This window comes from Typopeltis vanoorti, chromosome 22, assembly GCF_054136105.1.
Source record: "Typopeltis vanoorti isolate ZY-2024b chromosome 22, IOZ_Tvanoo_1.0, whole genome shotgun sequence".
Lineage (NCBI taxonomy): Eukaryota > Metazoa > Arthropoda > Arachnida > Uropygi > Thelyphonidae > Typopeltis > Typopeltis vanoorti.
In genome coordinates this window covers 72,049,145-72,076,562 of record NC_143570.1, presented here as the reverse complement: position 1 = coordinate 72,076,562, position 27,418 = coordinate 72,049,145, and the positions used below count along the sequence as shown (strand labels likewise).

General features: G+C 34.6%; 1 protein-coding gene across 3 annotated transcripts in view; it reads left to right on the top strand.

Annotated features, from left to right (window-relative positions):
• The window catches only part of viaf (viral IAP-associated factor), a 155,488-nt gene that overhangs the window by 61,171 nt on the left and 66,899 nt on the right, over positions 1-27,418 (top strand). For all 3 annotated transcript variants that reach the window (XM_090412100.1, XM_090412098.1, XM_090412099.1), the window contains exons 3-4: positions 624-762; positions 6,020-6,107. In XM_090412100.1, the coding sequence (XP_090268226.1) occupies positions 624-762; positions 6,020-6,107 (227 nt within the window). The remainder of the gene's footprint in view (positions 1-623; positions 763-6,019; positions 6,108-27,418) is intronic.

Below are 27,418 nucleotides of genomic sequence, written 5' to 3'. Positions count from 1 at the left end.
GGTTTCTTCTTGATGGGGAGGAGGTGGAGAGGATCCAGAGGCGAGTGACCAAGATGATAGCAGGTCTGTGGAATGAACCTTATGAGAACAGGTTGAGGATTTGTGGGTTGCAAAAATTGGTTGATAGGCGGAGGAGGGGGAGATATGATTGAGACATTCAAATTACTGAAGGGTTTCTATAAAATTAATTCAGAAGATATTTTTGAGAACAGGGCTGGTTGTGGGAGGACTAGGGGACATCCATGGAAACTGGGCAAAAGTGTGGTTAGTAAAGGTGTTAGAGCTGGGGTCTTTACTTTTAGAGTGGTGAATGAGTGGAATGCGCTCCCAGAGTCTGTGGTATGCTGTGACATTGAATGAGTTTAAGGCGAGGTATGATAGATACTGTATGAATGTCGAATAGTTGTGATGAATATGATTTGGGGCCTCCCTCGATGAGTCTAATGACTCCCTGGAGTTGCCCGTAATAATAATAATATTTACTATTGGCCCTTCTCAGAAAAAGCATGCTGATCCATGCTATTTATATAGACAGAGTTAACTGTAATTTGTTTCTTTCTAATACAAATTTTAGAACCTTTTAAATTTGTTTACATTTATTGATACTTTGCTTTTATTATTAGGATCCAAATGCAGATACTGAATGGAATGATGTCCTTAGAGAAAAAGGAATTCTCCCACCTAAGGAGGAAAGAACAAAAGAAGTAAGTGAAGATGATATTATAAAGCTGGTTGATTCCACTGTACATGAGAAAATTGAAGGTAGGAAAAAAAAATATGGTTATATTTATTATTCTTTTTATTATGGTTAATTGTTACTGGTAGTTATAATTTACTGTCTAAAAAATATAAGTTTAAGCATTTTCATAACAGTGCACTTAATAATGTCACTTTAACTGCCTTCTAATCTGTGCATATAGTGGAGTTTCTCTAGCTAAATGGACCTAATGTCCAATCCTCACCTTCTTGTGGTGCATCCTGTTAAATATCTACCTGGATGAGATGGAAATTTGTGATTTAACTCACCAAATTGTATTCTTATTGGCTCAAACCACATGACAATTTTATGCCAGCTGGTGAATTTCCTGGTTAAAAAAAACCTCATTGTTTTTGTCAAGGAACCAGGGTGAACAGTGCAAAGTCAGCTACTGGAATAAATCCTGGAACACATTCCAGTTCAACATCAGTAGAGTTCAGGATTGGTACTATCAACTTAAGAAGCATCGATGGAAAAGAAATGGAACTAAAATAAGAATTGAATAAGTACCAGATCAACATAATAGATGCAATTGAAACAAAGAAGACAAAAACAGATGAGATCTTTCTAAGTGAAAAATACAAAACATTATATTCAGGCAATTACAATCTTGGAAAAGAGGGGAGTAGCTGTAGTATTTAACACTATATATGAGGATAATCTTAAATGACAGGCATTATCAAGTAGTGATGTGGGCAAATATCACAATGGGGAACAGGACAATGAGACTTATTTGTTCTTATGGTCCCGCAGAAGGTTCTACCAAGAAACAAATAGAGGAATTTTTTAAGGTATTAAGGGAAGGCAGCTGGCACAGTGAAAAAGGAAAGGTTGGTCCTTGTTAAAGATCTAAACAGCAGAGTAGGAAATTATTACCAGGCATATAGAAATGTTTTGGGAAAATTTGGAGAAAAGTGCAAAACTAATAATAATGGTAAATGCCTGTTAGATTTATGTTCAGGACATGGATTAGTTATTACTAACACCATGTTCCAACATAAAATGTGCACAAATTCACATGGAGAGAAGATCTAAGAAATAAGAAAAGCCTCATTGACTATGTTATAGTTGATAGTGATGTTTTCCCAACTGTTTCAGGACACAAGAGTATACAGAGAATTTGAAATAGGAAGTGATCATATTGAAAAGAAGAGTGTGTAAGAAGGTTTTAAAACAAAGTTGAGCAGCTTTCAGAGGTGAACTGTAGACTGAAATACACAAATATCATTCAAGAAAAAATGAAAGCGTTTGAAAACAAGAACTAAACCTTGGAGATTCAGTGGATAACCCTTAAGAAAATGTTGATTGATTTGGTTAGAGAGGCATGTGCAGAGTTTATCTGTAAGGATAGAAAAATCAGGAATTTTGGTGTATACAGGAAGTTGAAGAGGCATTCAAGGAAAAGAAGAAAACCAGGATCAAAAGATCCTGGCAACTAAGTCAGCGTGTGCTCTTAGAGAAAAATGTAAGAAAGTGAAGCACTGTCTCTAAAACTAGCTAAAAAAAAAGTTCATGGGAATACTGGTAAGAATCAAATAAATATTAGGAAGGTGGCAAAATACTCTGGCAGCTATTGAAATAACTTAGAAATGGAGGAAAGAATACTATAAAAGGAATCCGATAAAGAATACTCTAAATGTCTGGAGTAATTACTTTGTAAAATTGCTGAATGAAACGAGCATTGTCAGCATGGTGGTAGAAACACCCAACAGGAATGCAGTCAGGAATATATATATATATGTATATATATATATAAAAAGGTTTAATGACTATTACCGAGAGAAAAGATGACAAGATATATTTAAAAAAAGATACTACTAGTTTACTAGTTTCGTTACATGAACATCCTCGGGTATCACAATCAAAGAAGTATATAAAAAAATTACAGAGACTTAAAATTGTGCTAACAGAACAAGTATAAAAAACAGTAGCGTGTTTGAAAAAAATGCAAGTATGAGTTCCAAACTAACGAATACTACACGCTATCGCGAGTGCACCAGTACTGAACAGAAGCAACGTGTGCGTCAGAGAGATTGTAACTCAGGCTGTTGTTGATATGAGAGGAATCTAGAGAAATTTCCCTAGATTCAACAATCTTTCTTTCGAGTTCATCGTAGCACACATGGATGTTAGCAATTTGAGTCCAGTTTACAATGTGCTGGCGGCCTTCGTCTGAGTTAGCTGAAAAGAGAACGTGGCTAGAGAGAGCGCTAGCTCTAGTCCTGTTATAGGAGATATCTCTATGGTGTTCATCCAAACGTAGAAGGATTGATTTAGCAGTCTGTCCATAGTATGGCTTTCCGCAATCACACAAAATCTTGTATACTCCTGGAAACCGAGTAGGAAGATGTTTCTGTTTATGTTTTTAGAGATATCTCCTATAACAGGACTAGAGCTAGCGCTCTCTCTAGCCACGTCCTCTTTTCAGCTAACTCAGACGAAGGCCGCCAGCACATTGTAAACTGGACTCAAACTGCTAACATCCATGTGTGCTACGATGAACTCGAAAGGAAGATCGTTGAATCTAGGGAAATTTCTCTAGATTCCTCTCATATCAACAACAGCCTGAGTTACAATCTCTGTGACACACACGTTGCTTCTGTTCAGTACTGGCGCACTCGTGACAGCGCGTAGTATTCGTTAGTTTGGAACTCATACTTGCATTTTTTTCAAACACGCTACTGTTTTTTATACTTGTTCTGTTAGCACAATTTCAAGTCTCTGTAATTTTTTTATATACTTCTTTGATTGTGATACCTGAGGATGTTCATGTAACGAAACTAATAAACTGGTAGTATCTTTTTTTAAATATATCTTGTCATCTTTTCTCTCGGTAATAGTCATTAAACCTTTTTTTATAATATTCCAACCGAGTAAAAATGAATTTTGAAAAAAAAAAAAAAAAAATATATATATATATATATATATATACATACATACATACATACATGAAGTAGAAGAAGTCATCAAAAACCTGAAATGTGGAGAGGCAGCTGGAGCAGATGAATTTTGTGTAGAAATGCTCAAATATGGAGATATAAAAGTTTTATAGTGGCTGCATTGCATAATTTAGGAGATCTGGTTAGTCGGTCAAATTCCAGATGATTGAAGCAAAGCTTTCATAGTACCAAAGGTAAATAAAACTGAATGTGAGAATTATAGAGGTATTTCCTTACTGAGTGTTCCTGGTAAGATTTATGCAAGTATACTTGAAAAGCAGCTCAGAAAAATTGTGGAAGGGAAGCTTGATGAAGAACAAGCTGGATTCATGCCCAACAGAGGTTGTCAGGATCAGATCTTCACTTTAAGATAAATAGTTCAGAAATCTTGAGAATATAACATAGATTTGTATTGAAATTTTGTTGATCTGAAAAAGGTCTATGACCAGTCACCAAGAGGAAAGCTCTTCAAAACGCTATAGTTATGTGGTGTAAATGAGAGATTATATCAAGCAGTGCAGTCTCTGTTCTGTCAGAAGTTAGAATTGAAGGTAGTACAGGAAGATAGTTTGATGTAAAATTAGGTGCTCACATTATTCTCCACTGTTATTCATTATCTATATGAATTGCATTATGAAGGAAAGTGGTATTCAATCTGATATCAAAATTGGGGATGTTAATCTTAGCTATTTACTTTATGCAGATGATGTTATACTTCTGAATAAATCCAAATTCAATTTAGTCAAGATTTCCTGACTAAATTGAATAATTGTTGTAATACATTTGGTAAGAAAATCAGCAATAAAAAGACAAAGACAATGAAAATAGTCAGTAACATTGAAAACATCAACTGTATCCTGAATGGAGAACATATAGAACAAACAAAAAATTTCAGCTACTATTTAGGTACAATTTTTAGTGAGGATGATAATTTAAATATGGAAATAGACAACAAAATTAGTAAACCTGGTATGATAGGAAGTCAGCTGAATAAATTTAATGGAATAAGAAAGAAATTAGTCAAAACACTAAATAGCTGTATACAAGAAAGTGTTGAAACTAAAGGAAAGGAAACCAATTTTTAATTATGGTTCCTACAGGTGGGTTAGAAATAAAACACTTAATGAAAGTGGAATGAGAGTTCTGAGAAAGATTAGTGTAGTGAACAGATAGCATCAATGGCAGTGTTACATTAAAAACGAAGATATTAAGAAAGAACTTGACATTGTTAAGTTCTTTCCACATCCAGGAATGTGTTAGCAGAACTAATCTCAGGTGGTATGGTCACTTAAACAGAATGAGAGAGAGGAAAGATTAGCAAAACAAGTGTTCTTTGCCAGGTTGGCAGGAAAAAGACCAAGATGAAGACGGATTGATACAGTAAAAAGGGCCTTAAAAGACAGAAATATAAGATCTGATAATGTTGAAATCTTGACAGATAACAGATTGGAGGAAAATTGTTGATTGCAAGTTAATAATTGTGTAACTTTTTCGTGTAGTACTATCATAATTATCCTGCACATCTCTGAGGGTACATATCAGGAATTTGATGATGATGATATATAGTCACCTGGGTTCCACGAAGATGGGGAGACATTTGAAAAAACTTCAGATGTAAGTAATAAAGATGGTAACTGGCCTAATATAATAATTGTGAATATGAGGACAGATTGAGGGAATATGGTCATCAAAGTTTGAGAAATAGATGGTGGAGTAGAGATATGATAGAAACATACAAGTTAGTAAAGTGAATCCTGAAGTATAAATACAAGTTTCATCTTATGGATGATGAAAGTAGAACTTAGAGTCATTGTTGGAAGCTGCTCTGGATGTTGTTCAGAAGCATATGAGGTCTTTTTCTTTTTCTGACTGGTTGTGAGTGTAGAATGTGCTCCTATTTGTGAATCCAATGCCACATAACCTGTATGTGTTTTAAAAAAAATAGGTATTTAAGTATGAATGCCTCAGTGAGCTCTCTTTCATTGAGTCCTGCTCTTGGTAGAGTAGTAATAATAGGATCAGCTTTCTGGTTGTTATTGTAATGAAAACTTTGGAAGCATAATTATTCAAATAATATATGCCATAGATTATAAGGAAATTATTAATCCATTAATGTTATAATTCATATTATTTCAGTAATATGCAGCCTTTTTTTTTTTTTTTTAAATAATTGGGAAATCTTAGGGCTGCAAAAATGCAATGCTTTTAGCTTCTGCTCTTTCTTAGCATGGTTAGTTTAATTTCTTTGTGAAGCGTGCACACGCACACAGTTATTCTGTCAGGAGTGTTAATTCTTTTGATAAAGAAATTGAAAACATTTCAGGCAGTCAGAAGCAATTGGAAGATATGACATTGGATGAATTAAATGAATTAGAAGATGAAGAAGATGAAAGAATTCTTCTGGAATATAGGTATGAATCATTTGTATGATAGTGTTTCGAATTATTGCTTTAATAATACCATTAAAACGACTCTTAATTCTGAATTACATCATTAAGATTATTATGTAATAATAATTATTTTTTAAATTTTGATAACAGAAATAGTTATGTTATCAAAATTCTTTCTTAAGTTTTTTTTATTTTGGGAAAGAAACCTGTCAATAAACATTTTGTTTAAGTTTTAGAACATTCTATTCTATTTTTGATCTCATTTTTATTTTATATTAATCCATATTTTAATTACAAAACATACATATTGCAATAGTCAAAATATTCATTTTGACTATTTCAATATGTATGCCAATATAAATTCAGTTTCTAAAATCACATAAACAAGATATGAGTGTATTCAGTTTATTTATTTATTTTTTTTACTTTTTTTTTTCCACACACAAACACAACTCTTCAACCTTGAGTACCATGGATAGGCAGAAGGTCAGAGGGAAAGAAGAAAGCTATTAGTATTGAAGACCTTAAAATTATATTGTTTAAGAAATATAAAATAAGTAAGGCTGTTTTGAAGAACACTGCATGTTAGATATAGATAAGAGTGGGAGGATTATTGATTTTCATTTCTGATGGACAGTGGCCATGAATATATTTGAAGAAAATGCATATTAGTAGCGATTGAACATTTGTGTGAATGTAGAGAATTGATGAGCAGTGATCATTAACCAACCTAATGATTAAGAACTGAATCAAGAATTTTTAGAGAACTTTTAAAAGGATAATCTTAAAAGTGAGAACAATATTCATTGATTGAAGACAGGCACTATCAACATAAGAAATATCAATGGAAAAGAAGTGGTGTCAGATGAAATAGAGAAGTACACTGTGGACATAATTATTGTTACTGAAACAAAGAAGACTAAAACAGTTGAGATCCTGCCAAATAATAAATATAGAATGTTGAATTCAAGTAACAGTAATAATCAGAAAAAGGAAGGAGCAGCCGTAACATTCCCCACCAAAAATGAAACTAAACTTCTTGGTGGCAGGCAATTTCAAGTAGATTTATGTGGGCAAATTTCGAAATGGGAAATTGGACAGTGAACCCTACTTGTGCATGTGGTCTCACAGAAGATTCTCCTAAGGAAGAAGTGGAGGAATGTTTGAGTCATTACAGAAGACAGCTAAAAAAAAAAAAAGCTGGTCCTTGTTGGAGATCGAAACAGTGAGTAGGAAATGAATCCTAGACATATAGAAAAGTTTTGGGAAAATTTAGAGAAAGGGATAAAGCTAATATTAATGGTAACTGCCTGCTAGATTTTTGTTAAAGACAGATGTCATTGCAAACATCATGTTGCAACATAAACATGATAAAAACAAATGGAAAGAAGACAAAAGCAAAAAGAAAAGACTTATTGATAGTATTATTGTAAATAGAAACTGATAATGAGTTTTAGCAGGATAAAAATGAATATATCGTGAACAGAAAGATATATATATGTAGAAAGTATTTTTACCTTGGGTATAAATATGTTAAAGATACCAAGCAATTTTAAACCTGGTTTTTCTCCATTTCCCAAGTAAGCAAACAGAACAAAAGTCAAGTTTGCGCCTGCAATTGATGCAAGTCTAACTGATCCCACAGGTAGTGCAAGACCAGGGCAACTCGTGGCAAAGGTGGAACAAGTTCCGATCACTAATCTTAATATTTACCCTTAATGCCAAAACACATCTCCAAGAAGGGGATGTATGATGTTTTGTATTAAAGGCAAGGGGCCACTACCCAGACCGGTTTCGACCTTTATTGAGGCCTCATCAGTGGGAGCTAGGCTAGAAATACCAAGATTTAGTAATACAGAGCTTGTAAGTATTTCACCAAAACAAGTTACCATAAGGTGTTTTAACCTTATTAAATAAAAATCTCTGGAGGAGATATAAATGTAGAAAGTATTTTTACCTTGGGTATAAATATGTTAAAGATACCAAGCAATTTTAAACCTGGTTTTTCTCCATTTCCCAAGTAAGCAAACAGACCAAAAGTCAAGTTTGCGCCTGCAATTGATGCAAGTCTAACTGATCCCACAGGTAGTGCAAGACCAGGGAAACTCGTGGCAAAGGTGGAACAAGCTCCGATCACTAATCTTAATATTTACCCTTAATGCCAAAACACATCTCCAAGAAGGGGATGTATGATGTTTTGTATTAAAGGCAAGGGGCCACTACCCAGACCGGTTTCGACCTTTATTGAGGCCTCATCAGTGGGTGTTTCTAGCCTAGCTCCCACTGATGAGGCCTCAATACATCCCCTTCTTGGAGATGTGTTTTGGCATTAAGGGTAAATATTAAGATTAGTGATCGGAGCTTGTTCCACCTTTGCCACGAGTTGCCCTGGTCTTGCACTACCTGTGGGATCAGTTAGACTTGCATCAATTGCAGGCGCAAACTTGACTTTTGGTCTGTTTGCTTACTTGGGAAATGGAGAAAAACCAGGTTTAAAATTGCTTGGTATCTTTAACATATATATATATATATATATATATATGTTGTCAATTGGTTAACTGTAGACTCAACTATACAAAGAGCATTCAAGAAATACAAAGAGCATTCAAGAAAAAAACAAGAACCACACCTTGGTGTCTCATTGGCAAACTCTGAAGAAAGCATTGATTGATTGATTGATTCAACTGTAGAGGCAAATGATGAATTTACTGCAATTATAGAAAAATCAAAATTCCATGGTGAGAAGTTAAAGAGATGGTCCTGGAAAAGAAGAAAGCATATCAAAAGTTTCTAGCAAGCAAGTTGGCAAAGGTCCTGAGAGAGTACTGAGAAAAATGTAAGAGCTAAGCTATGTGTAAAAGTAGCTATACAAAAGTAATGGGAAAACTGGTAATATAAAAGATAGATATCAGGATGGTGGCAAAATGTTTTGGAGGCTGTTGAAAAAGCTTTGAAATGGAGGATACGAAAAGGAATTGGAGCTGATAAAGGCGACATGAAAACTGAAACTAAGGCTATTCTAGATATATGTAGGAATTACATAGGAAGATATGCATTGACAGAACATGGGGTAGAAAATATTGAGGGAGAATGCAGTCATGAGTACATATCGGTACCTGAGGTAGAAAAAGCTATCAAAAGCCTGAAATGTAGCAAAGGCAGCTGGACTAGGTTATATTATTATAAGAGACCTCCAGGGAGTCAGAGACTCATCAAGAGAGCCATATCACTCACTCACTCGCATGTCATACTTTCTCTTGAATTCATTCACACTATCTGTACTTACAACCTCCAAAGGCATGCCATCCTTTTGTAGAGCTCAATCATATCATCCCCCTTTTTCCTATTTGCTAGTGTCAACAGTATAAAAATTCTCATTCTCTCTCCTCATAATCTACATTTCACAGTCTTGATATCTTCTTTAACATTTTCTTTTGCACCTTCTTCACTGTATCTACATCAATTTGAAAAAAAAAAAAAAAAATAGCAGACCAAATCTTGACAAATTTACTAGACTAGACATACTCAAATATAGAGGTATAAAAGTTTCATAGTGGCTATGCTGCATTGTTCAGAAGGTCGAATTCCATATAATTGGAGTAGAGTTTGCATAGTTCCCATCTGTAAAAGAGGGAAATAAAACTGAAGATGAGCATTACAGAAGAATTTGTCTTCTAAGTGGGCCAAGTAAGATTTATGCAAGCGTACTTGAGAAGAAGCTAAGAATGAATGGGCTCAGGCCAAATAGTTTTCACGATTATATTTTTACATTATGACAGGTTAGAAATTTTGGGAATATAAGAAAGATCTCTATTTAAGTTTTGTAGATCTGGGAAAAAGCATACAAGGTGTTAGGAGAAAAGCTGTTCAGATACATTTGTATGGGATATACATTTATATAATCAGTTGTTAGAATTGAAGGAAGTATACAGGAAGGTGGTTGGATGTAAAATCACGTGTAAAGAGTGCACACTGACTTTACTCTTGTTCATCAGCTATTGAATCACCTGATTTCTTGGATGGTGAAGAGGTATCATGACTGTACATCTTTCTACCAAGAAAATTGAATGGTGGAATGTTAAGAATGGTTTGAAGAACAGACTTTTGGGTTATAAAGTAGATATTCTAGATGTTTTGGTGATTTGTACAGTGCAAGATTTGTATTGTATTGAATCAATATATTGTCATCTGGAAAATGTCATTGATCTTCACTAGGAAAAGAGTAGGTGAAAGAAGAACAAAGCCCTGTATTCCTGCATTGCCTGACAGTAAAATTCATTCACCATCACGTGTACTGTACAACGCAAGGAAAACTATGTTTTTTAAATGTCTTCACACATAAGAGAAAACTAAATATAATTTATTATCCCTGTATATTTTGCAAATAAATATGAGTAATAATTTATTATTCATATATTTCACAAAATATATAGGACTAATATATTTAATTTTCTTTTACATGAAGCTGTTATTAAAAACATATAGTATATCCAACATGCATTTCTCTATTAAAAACTAGTAACTAGAGAGGAAGTTGGCAACCCAGTTACAGAAGTCAGAACACACACACAGAGAGAGAGAGAGATCATAAGATGGTAGCCTAGTTAATTAGCCTTTGCCAGACATTGTCAAATGCTTTTTGTAAAATGTTTCATTTCTGTTGGGTGTGGGCATTGAGGACTGATGTGAATACTTAAGCACTGATAATTGCTCATGATTTAGTTTAATAGAAAGAGCAGACATCTAGGGATAATGATTAAGATAAACACCTGCCAGTTTATATTTCTTCTTATCTTGATGTCTGCCAAGGCAAGCTAGGTATTAACACACATCTAGGCCATGGGAAGATAATAAGCAAACTTCCTCAGAAAAATTGCAGCTTCACTTTGCATACACACATGTGTATGTGATCTCACCTCCAACCTGACTCAATGCCATTTCAAGTCTCCAATCTGCAAGTTCCTAGATTTTATAACACAAATTCAACTGTTAAATTCTTCCATCACTATTTTTTGCACTTTTAGTTACAGTCTTCAACTATTCAATTTAAAAGTGACATCTGTGTATATTTGTTCTGATCTCAGCAAGCAGAATATCTAGAGAAAAATTTACTGTGTGAACAATATCTTATTAAAAGATAATCAAAAAATAGAATAATTAAGGAAAAGGTGACACAGGAGTAGTATGGGAAGTCTGTAATTTGTTAGAAATGCAAAAGTTAATTTAAAAAAGAAATCAAAAATGATATCAGAAGATACGGTGTGTCCTAAAAAATGTATGCACACTTTGAATAATTATAAATACAATGTTTATTAAGATACATCTAAGGTTTATAATCCAAATTAAAGAAGACAAATGTAAAATCTTTTTAAGTTATCATGAGTATTCGAACTGATGGCCATTCTGGCAGGCGCTGCTTATAATATAGTTCGGCCTAGTTCGGGGGCCAAATTATCATTCTGTCTCCTAGTCAAGGGCCGGACCAAATTATTAAATAAAATAAATTAATATTAAATGAATTAAAATAAGTTGCTACTTCATATTTCATTTATTTATAATATAATGCTTTGGTATAAAGCTCTACATATATTTTATAATATAATGAACGACATAATTTAATGTGAAGATTGGCCTTGTACTTCAACTACGAGACTATCAATGTTGACGTTAATATTACTTAAGGATAATCGCATAGAATTTTCGAGGTTTTCATCCATTATTCTTGTCCGAATTTTTGATTTATTGTATTTCATCCTTGAAAAAACTGTTCACACATATATGTGCTGCCGAAAAGACAAATGATTTTTCTTGAAAAGGCACGTAAATTTGTATATTTTTCTTCCACCAAATAAAATTTATAAAAATCCATCAAAGCAATGTTATTAAATTGTGATTTTAGCACTAAATCTGCCTGAAGCTCAATAAGTTCCATCTGTGAGTTTTCTGGCACATTATTTACATCAGCATTCATCGGCCGAGCAAATATAGCGAATGTGGAGTCTTTGTTTTTGAAGTCGGCAAACCTTGTATCAAATTGCTCTTTTAGTGCCTTCAGTTCATCTCCATAACAATTATAAGGGATATTTTTATGAGTTGCTAGAGTAGGAAAATGATAACAATTTTTAGCTTTTATCTGACTTTCCAACAATCTTAGTTAATTACAAAAAGCTTTGACATGTCCATGCAGTTCATGAACCAATTGTCCTTGTTTTTGTAATTTAAGATTCAGTTCGTTTAGGTATCCGGTGACATCTACAAGGAATGCTAAATCACACACCCACTCATCATCTTTACTTGGTTAATTGTGTTTCCTTTTATGTCCATAAAATCTGCAATGTCTTGTCTCAGATCATAAAATCGTTTTAACATTTTACCTTTACTCAACCACCTCACTTCACAATAATAAGACACGTCTTCATAATCCGAAAATAGGTCTGCCAAATACTTCTTAAATTGGCGGTGATTAAGTGCACGTGACTTAATAAAGTTAATACTGGCTACTACAACTTTCATAACATTTGTGAATTTAATCGATTTTGCACACAGATTTTGTTGGTGGATAATGCAGTGAAAATTTGTTAAATTTTCCAGATGGATCTGTAGTTATATTGCTCTTTCATGAACTATTCCAATAAATCCCTTCTGTGCACCAACCATTGCAGGGGCTCCATCAGTGCATATGCCAGACAGTGAACTCCATTTAAGCCCAAATCTCTTGAAGACTGTGTTGACTGTTTCAAATATATCTTCACTGGTAGTTGTTCCTTTTAACGGCTGAAGCACCAATAATTCTTCTGTGATGTTGAAATCCGCATCAACTCCTCGAATAAATATTGCTAGTTGTGCTATATCGGAGGCATCGGTGCTGTCATCCAAAGCAATTGAAAATGCTTCCAATCTAGCAATCTTCTCTTTTAAACTTTTTTTGATATCATCTGCCATAATTTCTATCCGTCAGACAACAGTATGTCTCGACAAACGAATATTCTCGAAGTCTTTTTTCTTTTCAAGACATATTACACTTGCAACATCCAGCAGACATTCTTTGATAAATTCTCCTTCATCAAATGACTTCGAATGCTTAGCGATTTTTTCGCTTACCACAATGCTGTGGTGCTGCATTCTTTGCTTGTTGAACATTTGCTGCTGGGTATCCAAGTTCTTCAACATCTGTATTTCATCTTTTTGTCGTTGTCTATCAATTTTTGAGTGATCCGCATGTCTCGAAGTAAAGTGTCTCTTCAAGTTGTATTCTTTGTTGACGGATACGGATTCGTTGCACAGCAAACATACAGGCAAACCTTTATTCAGAATAAAATAATAATCCTCCGTCCAGTTGTCTTGAAATTGACGATTCTCTGCATCTACTTTTCTTTTTTTTTTTTTGCAATAACCCCTGACATTGTCCCAAATTTATAAGCGATATTCAGAACTGTCAAACAAAATTGTCCTCTTCACTGCATGCACTGAACAGAACACAATATCAATGCAGGCACCGAACAGAACATAACATCAATGCAGGCACTGAACAAAGCACAACACCAATGCAAGTACCGAACTGACACGTTGTAACACATTCACACACGCCGCTAGTCAAAGTGAGAAAGAGACCTTGGTTGGAGAAAACATAGTGTGTTTTGCACAAGTCGTATCATGTCAGCTTAATGTGAGTTAGTAGAACACACCATGTTTTCTCCCACCATGAATCAGACAAACTTCGCTGAAATAGATTAGGGCCAGATCAAAAGAAGTAGAGGGCCAGATCCAGGCCGGGGGTTGCCCATATGTGATGTAGGCCAATGGAACTGCAAACATCAAGAATGATTTCATTTGGTATTCGGGTGTATCATCTTTCAATTCATTGCTTGCTGAATTCAGCAAGCAATGAATTGAAAAAGGGTTCAGTGCCATGAGGTCTGTTGAGGAGGGGATATTCAATGCTGCCTTTTTGCCCCATCCATCTGTTTGGCAGATTTTCGTAAGATAGGTCTCACATCATGATGATAGTGAGAAGGTGTGCCATCTTCCTGGAAATAAAACTCCTCCTCCTCATCCCCAAACTTCTCTCGAATACATGGTATGATGAATTCCTGCAGCAAGTTCAAATAAACAGCACCAGTGAAAGCGTTGTCAAAAAAGAATGGTCTAATTTTGACAATCCACACCACACTGTAACCCCTGGTAAATTCACCAGGTGTTCCATAACATGTGGATTCTCAGTTGCCCAGTAGCTGCAATTGTGGCGATTAATTGAGCCATTTAACTTAATTGTGTCATCATCACTCCAAACAATCTTGTTTGAAAACTGTGCATCCTCTGCACGTTTTGCCAGGTGCCACTTACAAAGTTCAACTCCCTGGTCTGGATCATCTTCATTGAGGGCATGGACTAATGTTGGAATAAAACTTTTCCAATGGGTGCGATTTGGAATGCAACTAATGCTCAGTTTTGAAATTCCTGTCTTACAAGCCACTTGCTGAATAGATTTCCTTGGAGATTTGATGGTAAGTGTCCAGCAGTTCATTTCTCTTGTGGATATCTGCGGTCTTTTAGAATGCTGCTTCTGGATGTCTTGAACAGTTCCATCTGCTTCACACTTTTCCCTAATTCGAATAATGGTGAGTTGCACTGGTGGATCTCTTTAAAACCCCCTTCTAAACGTCTTTGTACTTCAGTTACGTTCTCGCACTTCCAGTAGCACTTTAAGATAACTTTCCTTTCCTCAACGCTTAGTTTCATTTCGGCCATTATTTTAAAATCAGTTACACCTGAAACGAATGGAAATTTAATAGGTTACAGGCTGTAATAGTGATTATACTTTTTTTTTTTTTTGTAGTGGGGGGGGGACATCCTGTATAATAACAATACAAAAAATAATAGAAAATAAAAAAGATCACTGGAAAGGGAGAAAGGGAAGATTAAACAAGAATTATGTAGAATGAAAAAATGTATTCCAAAACTAAAAAATAAGCAGAGGGCAGTGCAATAAAGAAAAAATAAATATGAAATATGTAGTGATTAAAATGGTGAATGTAAAATTCTGTACAATTGTAATGATAAACTAACTGGCTATGGCTTAATGATATCATCTCTGATATGCTTTTTATATAAGATGATCACTGACTTATGTTGTTCATATGTGAAATTTTTCTGTAGTTAAAAATGATCAGCATGACCTTATGAAACTGCAAACTTTCTGATTTTATATATTGTGTTACTATATCGTATTCTCCAGGACTTTTAAATTTCTTTGCTGATTTCAGGATTTTCCATAATTCCATTATGATTGGGGTTCAGTATTTCATCTAAATTTAGTGCAGGAGATTGTTTTTCTGTCTTTGTATAGATCTCTATTAAAATCACTACATATCATCAGTATGGAAGTCTTCATGCTGATGATGACAGTGATTATAGACATCACAATATCCTCTACTCCACTCATCTCTGTAATTCTGTTATTTCTAATTTTATCATCATAATCATTATCAAATTGCTGCCATGTACCCTCAAGGGGTGTACAGGATATGATAGTACTGCATGAAAAATTTACATCGTTACTAACTTCCTATCTACAATTTCCCTCCAAATTAGTCTATTACTTGTCAAGACTTCAACATTGTCAGATCTTATATTTCTATAGTCTAAGGCACTTGAGGTAGCATTCTTTATTCCAAGGCTCTCTGGGTCGCTTGCAGTCTCTCTCTCTGCTTCCCCTCCCTGTTTTTCAGTCATTACCATATCTCACTTCCACATATAGTGACATAATACACAAATTAAATAGCTTTCTTTTAAACATATAAATATCTTAAATGGCTATATAATCTTTATATAGCCAAAATGCTCCATTTCTTGATAAATTCAGATCAAGTGAACTGAATTTGGAGATCATCCTGTTGAAATTGTGGATGGCTTTATGGAAAAACACAAAATATATAATCACATCAGGAAATAAAGCATTTTGGCTATATAAAGTTTATATGTTAAGATATGTATATGTTTAAAAAGAAAGCTATTTGTGTATTATGTGGAAGTGAGACATGGCAGTGACTGAAAAACAGAAAGAGAGAGAGAGATTTCAAGTGACTCAAAGAGCCTTAGAGTGAAGAATACTTCTTCATATATATATATATATATATATATATATATATATATATATATATATATATATATATATTATAGAATAAAATTAGAGATAATAGGATTACAGAGATGACCGGTGTAGAAGATATTGTGAAGTGTATAATCACTGTCATCTGTATGAAGACTTTCATACTAATGAAAGTGAACATAGTTTTTGTTCTTCAGATCTGTTGCTTCATCCAGTGTAGGCTAAGTTGGAGACATGTGGAAATTTTTACATCTATGTGTAAGCAGATTAATCTTATCTTTTGGAGATTGGATGAAAGTTGATAGTTGGATGTGTGATTTGAAAGTGCCATATTTGTCACAAGTATCCTGGATTTAACGGACAGAAATAGTTTTGTTGTGATCTTATATGTCAGCTGTGAGGAGAGAGATAGGGCCATGTAATATTTTGTCTATTTTATAGGGGTTGTTGCAATTAGTTAAAAAGGTATGGCAAAGTTAACAGAGTTCTATGCTATGAGTTATGGTATTAGAACAAATAGCCTTGACTCTGCATAAGTATTTTTAGGATACTATGTAAATATCTCTGTAATGAGACTGCACCATTTTTTTTTTTTTTAATCTCTTTAAAGAGATTATTTTTACACTGAGTAGGAACTAAATTTTACAAGAGTTCAATCCAGTTGGTGCAATAACTTTTAGCTCTATTTCTTTTAGAGTCCAGGAAATGATTAACTCGAGACAAAATAAAAAAATATGACACTAAATAAAACTATATACATGCTAAATGTAATTAAAGTCACAAAACTATATGGATCTAAGGCCTTAAACATAAAAACTATATATTTGAGATCTCTTTATCTTTAGAGGATAAAGTCATTCTCTCACTGACTCATTCTATTAATAATTTGTATTACATGAGCTTAATCAGTCTACTAGACTGAACATTTTGTTTTTCACAAAATTCCTACAAACAAATGTTCATTAGTCAGTTTTTTATTAGGCCTTTTCTCAAAATATAAAACTTCTTAACTTTCATGAGACTATGCAGTGTTTCCTTATTTAACATATGTTGTTCCAATCGTCCTTACTGTATCAATAAGTATAATTATTCTTATCTCAGGTAATTTAATTATAAGAAGCACAGATTCTTTACCAGAGAAAAATAGTTTCTTTTACTATTTTATAAACAAGAATGTATCAAAGTAGTCTTTCATTAAAGCTGCTTTATAATTTCAGATTTCACTAATTCCATCACTTATTCCCAGAAAAACAATTCATATCACCAGTATTCTTGAGATAGAAGACACAACTTTTCATTTAGCATCTCTTCTAATGTTGAAATAGAACATCTATTTAATATCTCCTTTTATTTATTATTCACTTATTGACAGTGAATAATGCGTGTAAGTGGATTAATCTCACTTATACACATTATTCACTTTTCCAGTCAAAAGATTCACCTTGTTAAGATTCCCTTTTTGGAATCCCCTATTAATTTATTCTGACTGTCAAATTTTTTTAATATTTCCCAAAACAATATTTTCTGTTTGCTAAAAGAAGATCGTGTTTTAGCAGTCTGGTTACTTATTATAACAAGGTAATGAATACATTGGACAAGGGAATACATATACAATAGTATATTTAGATTTTGCAAAGGCTTTCGATAGATTGCCACATGACAAACTAGTAGTTAAATCGGAACGGATGGGATTGGATAGTAGATTAGCATGTTAGATTGGAGATTGGCTGTCTGATAGGTATCACCAGGTTGTGTATGAGGGGAGTGGCGTGATATATCACAGAAGAGGATATCCCCAGGGGGTCTGTTGTGGGGCCATTGTTGTGTAATTTGTATGTAAATGATATTGGAAAGGGCTTAAATGGCGATATACAGTTGTTTTCAGATGATTGAAAGTTGGGAAGAGTTATGAGAAGTAGAACAGGTGTGGCTTTGCAAGGCAACCTAAATAGATTGTCTGAATGGGTGAGTGTGTGGAGATATCAGTTTAATGTTGCAAAGTGTAAGGTTCTAAAATTTGGGAAGCAAAGGTGGGATGCAAACTATAGGATTGGTGATGATATTTTGCAGGAGGTGGAGGAGATGAAGGATCTAGTGGGATTGGTGGATAGAGACTTGAAATTTCATGAACATTTTGCTGAAAGTGTGAGGAAAGCACAGTGGATTATGGGAATGATATAAAAAATTAAATTCTGTGTTATGATACAGTGTTCCTCCTTTATCTGGGAGTTCACGGTACCATCTAGTCCCCCAAAATTTTATCCAGGCTCCAGAACAGGCATAGGCTGACAAATCAGACCTATGGCTGGGTCAGTATTCCTGACTGTAATCTGTGTGGGTCCTCGGACCAGTTTGTCTGCTTGTGGGTTGAAAAACACCAGATAAACTGGCGGAAAAAACCCTGCTGTCCACACCCAAGACCGGCTAACTTGACTATGGCTGAGGAAGATCCTTGAGCTCCTCACGTTGACGAGAATTGAACCTAGGACACTCCTTCCCCAGGCATATGGTTGCGAAGTGCAAAGCCACTAGGCTAACTGGAATGATGACATGGGAATGATGCAGAGAACACTGATGTTTGAAGGAAGAATGTTTTGATTCCATTGTACAAGGCTTCGATCAGGCAGCATATGGATTGCTGTGCACGGATTTGGTTGCCAGGTTTCCAAAAGGATGATGAGATGTTGTTGGAGAGGGTTCAGAGAAGAGTTACTAAGTTGGTTTCTGGTCTCTGGAAGTGGAATATGAGGACAGATTGAGAGAATGCAAATTACAGAGCCTAGTGGATAGAAAGAAGAGGGGAGATATGATTAAGAGATATAAGTTGGTAAGGGGTAATTACCAGATTAGCGTGGATGAGATTTTTCATAGAATATCTGGAGACACAGGGAGAACGAGAGGCCATCCTGGGAAGCTGTATAAGGTGGGTGTGAGCGAGGGGGGGGGGTAAGGAGTAGATTTTTTGCATAGAGAGAAGTGAGTGATTGGAATGCATTCCCTGAGAGTGTGCTGAGTGCAGGGACAGTGAATGCATTTAAGTCGAGGTACGGTGAGCTGTGTGTGAGAGAGAGAGAGAGAGAGAGTAGGACCTTCTATGAATGAGTCTCTTGACTATCGAGGTCTGTTGATGATGATGATGATAATAATAATAATAATGGCTGGCTAATATATTAATGACTAATAATGGAAATTTCAAAAACAAAATGTTTTTACAATGAACAACAAATATCATTACATTTAACAGTTGTCAATTACATTAAAGAACCATTGAAATTATTATAGCTATCAGAATCTGGTAAGTACAATTAATATGAAATACTTTTCCTTCCATATGAAATTTTCTTTCCATATTTCCGAATTTAGGGACACAAAACACATGCATTGAAATGATTATTTTACTTATTATTAATAAAATAACACTTGACATTTCGACCCCCCCCCCCCCCCCGTATTGAGGTCATCATCAGAAGGATACGTGTATAGGGAACCAAGCTACATGCTCTTGCACTCTGTACTGGTAAATTAAATCTATGCTGTTGATTAATCTTTTTCTTAGCCTGACCTCTAGTGATCATTTCACATGCTTCTTTGAATTTCCTCTCGAACCAGGTTTTGGTGCGGTGTAGGGACTTGGTATTTTTCCAATCAATTTTGTGGTATGTTTGGAGTGTGTGGTCAGAAAGGCCGGTGTTCTAAAATGGAGGTATTTAATGTGTCATTTGTGTTCATCCTTCCTAATTGGGATGGTTCGTCCACACCTAGCCCACCCAGGTGTGGAAGAGGATCTTTGGAAGAACTGAGTAGGTGTCTTAATTTTGTTGGGGGTTTAAAGGTGGTTTTGAGATGTATTTGTGTAGTGTTCTGTCTATTTTTTCTTTTTTTTTTTTCTTTTTTTCTACACACAAATACAATCTCAAAACCACCTTTAAACCCCCAACAAAATTAAGACACCTACTCAGTTCTTCCAAAGATAGGAATTGTGCATCCTGTTTCTCCTATATATGCTATGTTATAGGTGCAATAAATACAGTATACTCCAGGGTGGGCCAGCGGAGGGAGTGGGTCTTTGGATGAGTTGAGTAAGCTTTTTAGATACGGTCAAAAAACTATTTCCATACTACGCTTTTTCCCTCAAGAATTTACTGGCTACCGAAAATACACAAAGTAAATGCCACTCCAGCCTATAGTCGAAGGCATAGATAGCCTGAATTATCATGCCAAGAAATTAGCGGCAACACTCAAGGAGTTGGTAGGTCATCCCCCCTGCTATATCAAAAACACACAACACTTCATAAACATCATCAAAGACATTACATTACATTAGAAAAAGATGATTTATTAGTGTTGGATCATACTTCCTTGTTTTTGATCTGCCATCTTGTTTTAACTCTGTTCTTAAACAATAAGTTGCTGAATGATTACTAATTTAAATATAGAGAAATTTATATTTTTAGACCTGCGCCACTCTATATCTAGATTAGTCTAATGAAATATAGTGAAACCAGGCATCAACTAATTTTATATCAATGTTATTTCTTACGTAGACCGAGTTTATCTTTTATTTTTGAGCTCCCGCTAGGTCTGATAATTTCATGAACGGTGCAGTAAAGGAGATTCAGGCAAACACAATTTTAAAATCACCAAAACAAAACATTTAATTCTGGGTTATATATTATACATATAAATTCAATTCTGAGAACAAGATAATATAAAAAGACTTAGCTTAACTGGTCACAACATCTTACAAATTCAGTCCATGGGCATTCTGCTATCAGACTTATAGCTTTCACAATATTAAAATAACTTTTAATAGAGTTCAATATCACAAAATCTCTTAGTAACAAATTTTACTATTATCACACAGTCAGTAAAATCTCAATACATTAATGGTGGCAACAACTGCTTCATGAGTATACACTTTCATATTTCATACTCTGGCTGATTTCAGCAAAAAACGTTATAGTTAATGTGGGGAATAACAGGAGGAATTACATATATATCTCTGCACTGAAGTAACATAAAATTGGACAGTTCTTACCGAATAAATCCTTTGCTCATCAATTTCGCAATGGGCACACTTTATAACTATATTTACTTAGCACACTATGGCAACACTAATTAGAATAAATCTTCTCAATGATAACCGAACTATTAATGGTCGCACTTCACGTGTATAGACGTACTTGGATAAAGGAAAATGCTGATTCCTTCTTTAACACTATTCGACGAATTCAGCTCTCTGTTAAAATTCCATTAAACTAATGGAACACGTAGTAATTCTTTAACTTCTAGAATTATTCTCAGTTGCCAATTACTTTCCTGGTCCTCAAATAGTCCAATTACAGCACTAAAGTTCTAGACACAGCAATCCTTTGCATTCACTTTGCTGCCTCTAGTATTCTCCTCGTCTGTCTGTGCTATACTCCATGCTCTCGTGTCCCCAGCATTGTCAGTCCTGAAAAAAGAGAAGACACTCAGTTTTCTCCGCTCTCAGCTTATATACTTCCCTTCTTTTTCCCGCCAAAACCATTTCACACACTCTAGCTTATGTCAATTCTTTCTCTCCCATCGAATTCGACATGTCGCGATCAATGCATGCGCTAGCTATTTCTAGTCCGTCTCCATAGTAACAAACAAAATAAAATAAAAACAGAAATATTGCATATCATTATACCTTTACATACTGGTAGTGATAAATAAAAAATTAAAATATTATAATTCACATAAGGCATATTAAACTTATATATACAATTCCTCATAATATTAAATTAGGAATAATCAAAATAAACAGAATAATATTTCAATACAAGGTTCTATCATTGCTAACACATATTTTAGATTAATTAATAAAATGTAATAAATAAACTCAAGGCAATTATATGAATAATAATTTACAATCATGGAATTAATATGAAATAATTTTTACAAGTATAGCCTTTGGTATGGTGAATTAAGTTGGATTCTGTAAGGAATATTAATAACTTAAATTTCTCCTTATTCAGAATCCAACATTAGTCAGTTTTGATGTCTCTGGCCTCTTTACGAATGTCCCAATCAATGACGCAATCCTTCTTTTATGGAACAAATTCCCTCCAGATATCACGGCGACCTTTGCACATGTATTGCGTTCTGATTATTTTGTATGGCCAAACACTTTCTACCTACAAAAAGAAAGCACAGCCTTGGGCTCGCTATTATCCCCCCCTATTGCTAACTTTTATATGGAACATTTTGAGCAACTTGCTTTAGGTTCCTCTCCTTTAAAACCCAAAGTCTGGCTTAGATACATTGACGATGTTTTCACGATCTGGTCCCATGGCCGCTAGACACATTCCTTAGCCACCTAAACAAACAACACAAATGCATACAGTTCACAATTGAGATTCAAAAACAGAACACACTTCCGTTTCTAGATACACTTGTCACATGTCTTTCTTCTGGCAATCTTTCCTTCACTGTTTACCGGAAACCAACAGATACTGGCCAATATATACACACAAACTCGTACCACCATCCAACTCAAAAACTAGGTGTCATTAATACTCTAAAAAACAGTGCTCTGAAGATCTGCTCCAGTGAACAGGCACTGAAAGGTGAATTTAAAGTTATCAGTAATACTTTTCAAAAAAATGAGTACAGCCAAAACACTATTAACAAAATTCTCTACAAGACCTCAGTAAAAAACAAAGACAAACCAGACTACAATAAAACTATAACCGTTCCTTACATTAAAGGGACATCAGATAAAATAAACAGAATACTACAAAAATACAACCTCAAAGCCACCTTTAAACCTCCTGCAAAATTAAAAAGCTTACCCAACTCATCCAAAGACCCACTCCCTCCTTTGGCCCACCCTGTATACCGTATTTATTGCACCTATAACATACCATATATAGGAGAAACAGGATACACAATTCCTATCAGACAAAAAGAACATAAACGACACATTAAATATAATAATTATGATGAAGCTGGCGTTTCTGATCATGCCCTGAGCACCTTACATAGAATTGACTGGAAAAGCACTAGTTGTCTACATCACACCAAAACATGGTATGAACGAAAAATTTAAGAATGCTTGTGAGATTATTACCAATCGCCCCAATCTGAACAATAATGATGGTCTAAAAATCTCAAACATATGGAAGGCATATATTCGACCCATGGAACCTTCATCTCTAAGAGCAACTATAAATGCGACTGTAGAAAATCCAGGATCCTTAATCAAAAATAACAGTTGTAATGCTAAAAATAGGACATCATTGTTACTGAAAGAAAACTATCTGTAAGAAAGAATGTTTATTCATGTTATCATCAATAGAATTTAGCTTGATGTAGTTTAAAAAATAATTTTTTTTTTTTTCACTAGAGGTCATGCCAGTAGAATAACTTGTGATCAATTCATTGTTTCTCTAGCTTACTGTATGTAATGTAACTTAGCTTGTCCTGTATATTTATATATGCTCCAGATGATGATCTTAATATGAAGATCGAAACGTCAGGATATTAAGAGAGCTATTTATAACACGGTTGTAAAGTCCATAATTTCTAAAACGAATATATATATATATTCTTTTTTAAATTTAATCATCGCTAGAGGTCAGGCTAAGAAAAAGATTAATTAACAGCGTAGATTTAATTTATCAGTCCAGAGTTCAAGAGCATGTAGCTTGGTTCGCTATACACGTGTATCCTTCTGATGATGACCTCAATACAGGGGTCGGAATGTTGTCTTATTTTATTAATAATAAGTAAAATAATCATTTCAACATGTGTGTTTTGTGTCCCTAGATTCGGAAATATGAATGCTGATCACCGTGTAACCTTAAAAGAAAGAGTTACTTTACATTTTATTTTAACATAAATATCATTTCTTATCAGGCACATCACGAGTGCCGAATATACATGTTATGAAACCGAAATTAAAATAATTCTAATATACAAGAGCAAATTGTTAAAAGATTCATAGTTGTAAATTATGACTATTTTTTTACAATACCATACTGTAGGAATGGGACTTTCTCCAGTTGTTCCCTCCCCTAACTGCCATTTCTATCTAGAACAGCTTGAAAACCTAATTACTCAAGATCACTACACAGAAACCACACAGCCTGGCTGTGTTATGAAAGGCCTAATTGTCAGAGCTTTGGCCTTTCAAATTTTTTGTGGGAAATGCTCCTTGTGTTAAGATTACTGATAAAATTGAACCACTTGAGTTTGTGGAAATGTCTTCTACTTCTACTGCTAACTAAATACTTTAAAATAATGTTGAGTTTCAGCCAACCATAGATTTTTTTCAAACTAAATTGTACTTTTTTCAAGCATGGATCACTTTTGATTTCTTTTTTTTTTTTTTTAAGTTGATAAAACTGTAAAGATACATCTCATAGTGACATCTCTACATATTATTTTCTTTAAATTAGGTTTCATTAGGTGTTTTACAAGATTCAGAATAAAATTTAATACAGACCTATTACTCCATACATTTGGACGGTATAAAACTTGTTAAAACAAGTTTAGGTTTATTGGGCTAGCACAGTTGACTGGTTCCACAGCAGCTGCATTCTGTGACGTAACTTATCTGAACATGTACATTCTGCAGTCTAATAATAGTGAATGCATAATTAATGTTAAATAACATCATATAATAATAGTAATGATAATAATCATGTAATAATGACATTCAATACCACCAGTGAGTATTGAATGTCAACTATGTACTAATAGTGAGAATTTAATATCAGCTGTGTAACTCACTATTAGTACACATCATCAAATTCCTGACATGCATCCTCAGGAGATGTAAAAAACTTTTCTTATTTCTTGCAACTTCTCTCCATGTGAATTTGTGCATATTTTTATGTTGAAATATGGTGTTACTAATAAGTATTCCATATCCTGAACAGAAATCCAGGTAATTACCATTATTATTAGCTTTGCTCTTTTTTCCAAATTTTCCAAAAATATTTCTGTATGTCTGGTAATCATTTCCTACTCTGCTGTTTGGATCTCTACGAGGACTAAATTTTCCCTTTGTGTTGTGTCAGCTGCCTTCTCTAGTGCTTCTAAAAACCCATCTTCCTTAGTATAACCTTCTGTGGGACCATAGGCAGAGATGTGTCTCATTTTGCGGTTCTCCATTCTGATATTTGCCCACATCACTCTTTTGATACTTCCTGCCATACAAGAAGATTATCCTGATATTTAGTGTTGTATACCATAGCTACTCCCTGTTTTTCCTTGATTGTTATTGCCTGAATATAATACATTTGTTGCTCAGAGAAATCTAGCCTGTTTTTGTTTTCTTTGTTTCAGTAATGCACGTCATGTTGTTTATTTTCCATTGATGGTGCTAATCTTGAACTCTGTGAATGTTAAGTTGGGATATGTTTCAAGATTACTAAAATTAAGGGGATATTAAATCCCACATAGTTTTAAAACCGAATAAGAAACTCAAAGATAGGAATCAGAGAGTTTCTTGCCGAATATAGTAAACTATAAAGTATCGGCGAACACTAGCGTTAGCCAATGCAAGTGATCCTAGTACGTAGTACAATCACGGGCAACTCGTTGCAAAGGTGAGTAAAGTTCAGATCGCTATTCTTAGGTATTTTCCATAATGTAAAAACACATTTCCTAGGAAATGTATGCTGTTATTACATTATGGAGGGAGGTCACCACCCAGACCGGTTTCAGCCTTTTTTGAGGCTTCATCAGTGAGTGGCTAGACCTAATACCGAAGTGTATAGCGAAAAGAACTTATATACTCTGCGAACGAGTTTTCCAAGTAGGTGCAACCATTAAGTTACTTAAGTATAAAGAGCTAATAAGCTTCATTTCGGCAATGAAAACATTACTAAAATTAAGGGGATATTAAATCCCACATAGTTTTAAAACCGAATAAGAAACTCAAAGATAGGAATCAGAGAGTTTCTTGCCGAATATAGTAAACTATAAAGTATCGGCGAACACTAGCGTTAGCCAATGCAAGTGATCCTAGTACGTAGTACAATCACGGGCAACTCGTTGCAAAGGTGAGTAAAGTTCAGATCGCTATTCTTAGGTATTTTCCATAATGTAAAAACACATTTCCTAGGAAATGTATGCTGTTATTACATTATGGAGGGAGGTCACCACCCAGACCGGTTTCAGCCTTTTTTGAGGCTTCATCAGTGAGTGACTCACTGATGAAGCCTCAAAAAAGGCTGAAACCGGTCTGGGTGGTGACCTCCCTCCATAATGTAATAACAGCATACATTTCCTAGGAAATGTGTTTTTACATTATGGAAAATACCTAAGAATAGCGATCTGAACTTTACTCACCTTTGCAACGAGTTGCCCGTGATTGTACTACGTACTAGGATCACTTGCATTGGCTAACGCTAGTGTTCGCCGATACTTTATAGTTTACTATATTCGGCAAGAAACTCTCTGATTCCTATCTTTGAGTTTCTTATTCGGTTTTAAAACTATGTGGGATTTAATATCCCCTTAATTTTAGTAATGTTTTCATTGCCGAAATGAAGCTTATTAGCTCTTTATACTTAAGTAACTTAATGGTTGCACCTACTTGGAAAACTCGTTCGCAGAGTATATAAGTTCTTTTCGCTATACACTTCGGTATTAGGTCTAGCCACTCACTGATGAAGCCTCAAAAAAGGCTGAAACCGGTCTGGGTGGTGACCTCCCTCCATAATGTAATAACAGCATACATTTCCTAGGAAATGTGTTTTTACATTATGGAAAATACCTAAGAATAGCGATCTGAACTTTACTCACCTTTGCAACGAGTTGCCCGTGATTGTACTACGTACTAGGATCACTTGCATTGGCTAACGCTAGTGTTCGCCGATACTTTATAGTTTACTATATTCGGCAAGAAACTCTCTGATTCCTATCTTTGAGTTTCTTATTCGGTTTTAAAACTATGTGGGATTTAATATCCCCTTAATTTTAGTAATGTTTTCATTGCCGAAATGAAGCTTATTAGCTCTTTATACTTAAGTATGTTTCAAGATTTTTTCCAGTAGCTGATATTTTGCTGTTCACCTGGTTCCCCAACAAAAACAACTGGGAATTGTTTAACCAGGTGACTGTTCTTTGACTATCTAGCCAGCATGAAATTTTGTGATATTACCATAATGTAAAATAGTTTAAGCCTATAAGAATATAACTATATTACACCAAAAAGTTTGGCATAATATAGAAGCCTAACAGAGTG